General features: G+C 51.6%; 1 protein-coding gene across 1 annotated transcript in view; it reads left to right on the plus strand.

The window, feature by feature from the left end:
* Positions 1–774, plus strand: part of LOC137360483 (probable G-protein coupled receptor 139) — a gene marked incomplete at its 5' end in the record, with an annotated part of 900 nt that extends 126 nt beyond the window's left edge. Inside the window, one exon of the mRNA XM_068025890.1 lies at positions 1–774. This exon is cut by the window's left edge and continues 126 nt beyond it. Coding sequence (XP_067881991.1) covers positions 1–774 — 774 coding nt within the window.
* Between the last annotated feature and the right edge of the window lie 359 nt (positions 775–1,133).

Here is a 1,133-nt window from a genome sequence, read left to right on the forward strand (position 1 = left end):
CACATTCCCATTGTTTATTGGGAACAGTTTCTGTTCCTGTGGTCCATCCCCGTGTGTAATATCCACGCCATCCTGCTTTACACAGTCACAGACTGTTCTGTCTGGTTCACCGTCACTTTCACCTTTGATCGATTTGTGGCCATTTGTTGTCAGAATCTGAAAAGTAAATATTGCAGTGAGAAAGCATCGGCTGTGGTTGTGGGAACAGTGAGTGTGCTGAGCTGTTTAAAGAACATCTTCTGGTATTTTATGTTAACGGGTTGGTATCGGCTGGGGAACGAACCCTGGTTTTGTTCTGTAACAACGGATGCTCGGTTATCTCGTGTCTGGGGAACAATCGAGTTCCTCCACAACATTCTAACCCCGGCCGTCCCATTTGTGCTGATTCTGCTGCTCAACGCTCTCACCGTCAGACACATTTTAGTGAGCAGCAGAGGACGCAGGAGACTCCGGGCTCACAGCAGTGGGGAGAGTCACAGAGACCCCGAGATGGAGAGTCGAAGGAAATCTATCATTTTACTGTTAGTTATCTCTGGGAATTTCATGCTGTTGTGGGCCCTGTTAATGGGGTATTCTATATGGAGCCGGATGAATGATTTGGGTTATCGGTCTGTTTATCTCCCTCGGTTTCTGATGGAATTGTCCTTCATGCTCCAGCTCCTGAGCTGCTCCACAAACACTGCGATTTACGCCGTGACCCAGACTCAGTTCAGAGAGCAGGTGAAGAATGTGCTGAAATATCCCTTTACTACAATTGTTAAATTAATTCAATAATCAGAGGAAGGGAAGGGGCCTGTCACCATGGAGACAGAGATGGGAAAGGGACTGTCACCATGGAGACAGAGCGGGGGAGGGGACTGTCACCATGGAGACAGAGCGGGGTAGGGGACTGTCACCATGGAGACAGAGCGGCGGAGGGGCCTCTCACCATGGAGACAGAGCGGGGGAGGAGACTGTCACCATGGAGACAGAGCGGGGGAGGAGACTGTCACCATGGTAACAGAGCGGGGGAGGAGACTGTCACCATGAAGACAGAGCGGGGGAGGGGCCTCTCACCATGGAGACAGAGCGGGGGCGGGGCCTATAACCATGGAGACAGAGCGGGGGAGGAGACTGTCACCATGGAGACAGAG

The sequence above is a fragment of the Heterodontus francisci genome, unplaced genomic scaffold, assembly GCF_036365525.1.
Source record: "Heterodontus francisci isolate sHetFra1 unplaced genomic scaffold, sHetFra1.hap1 HAP1_SCAFFOLD_185, whole genome shotgun sequence".
Lineage (NCBI taxonomy): Eukaryota > Metazoa > Chordata > Chondrichthyes > Heterodontiformes > Heterodontidae > Heterodontus > Heterodontus francisci.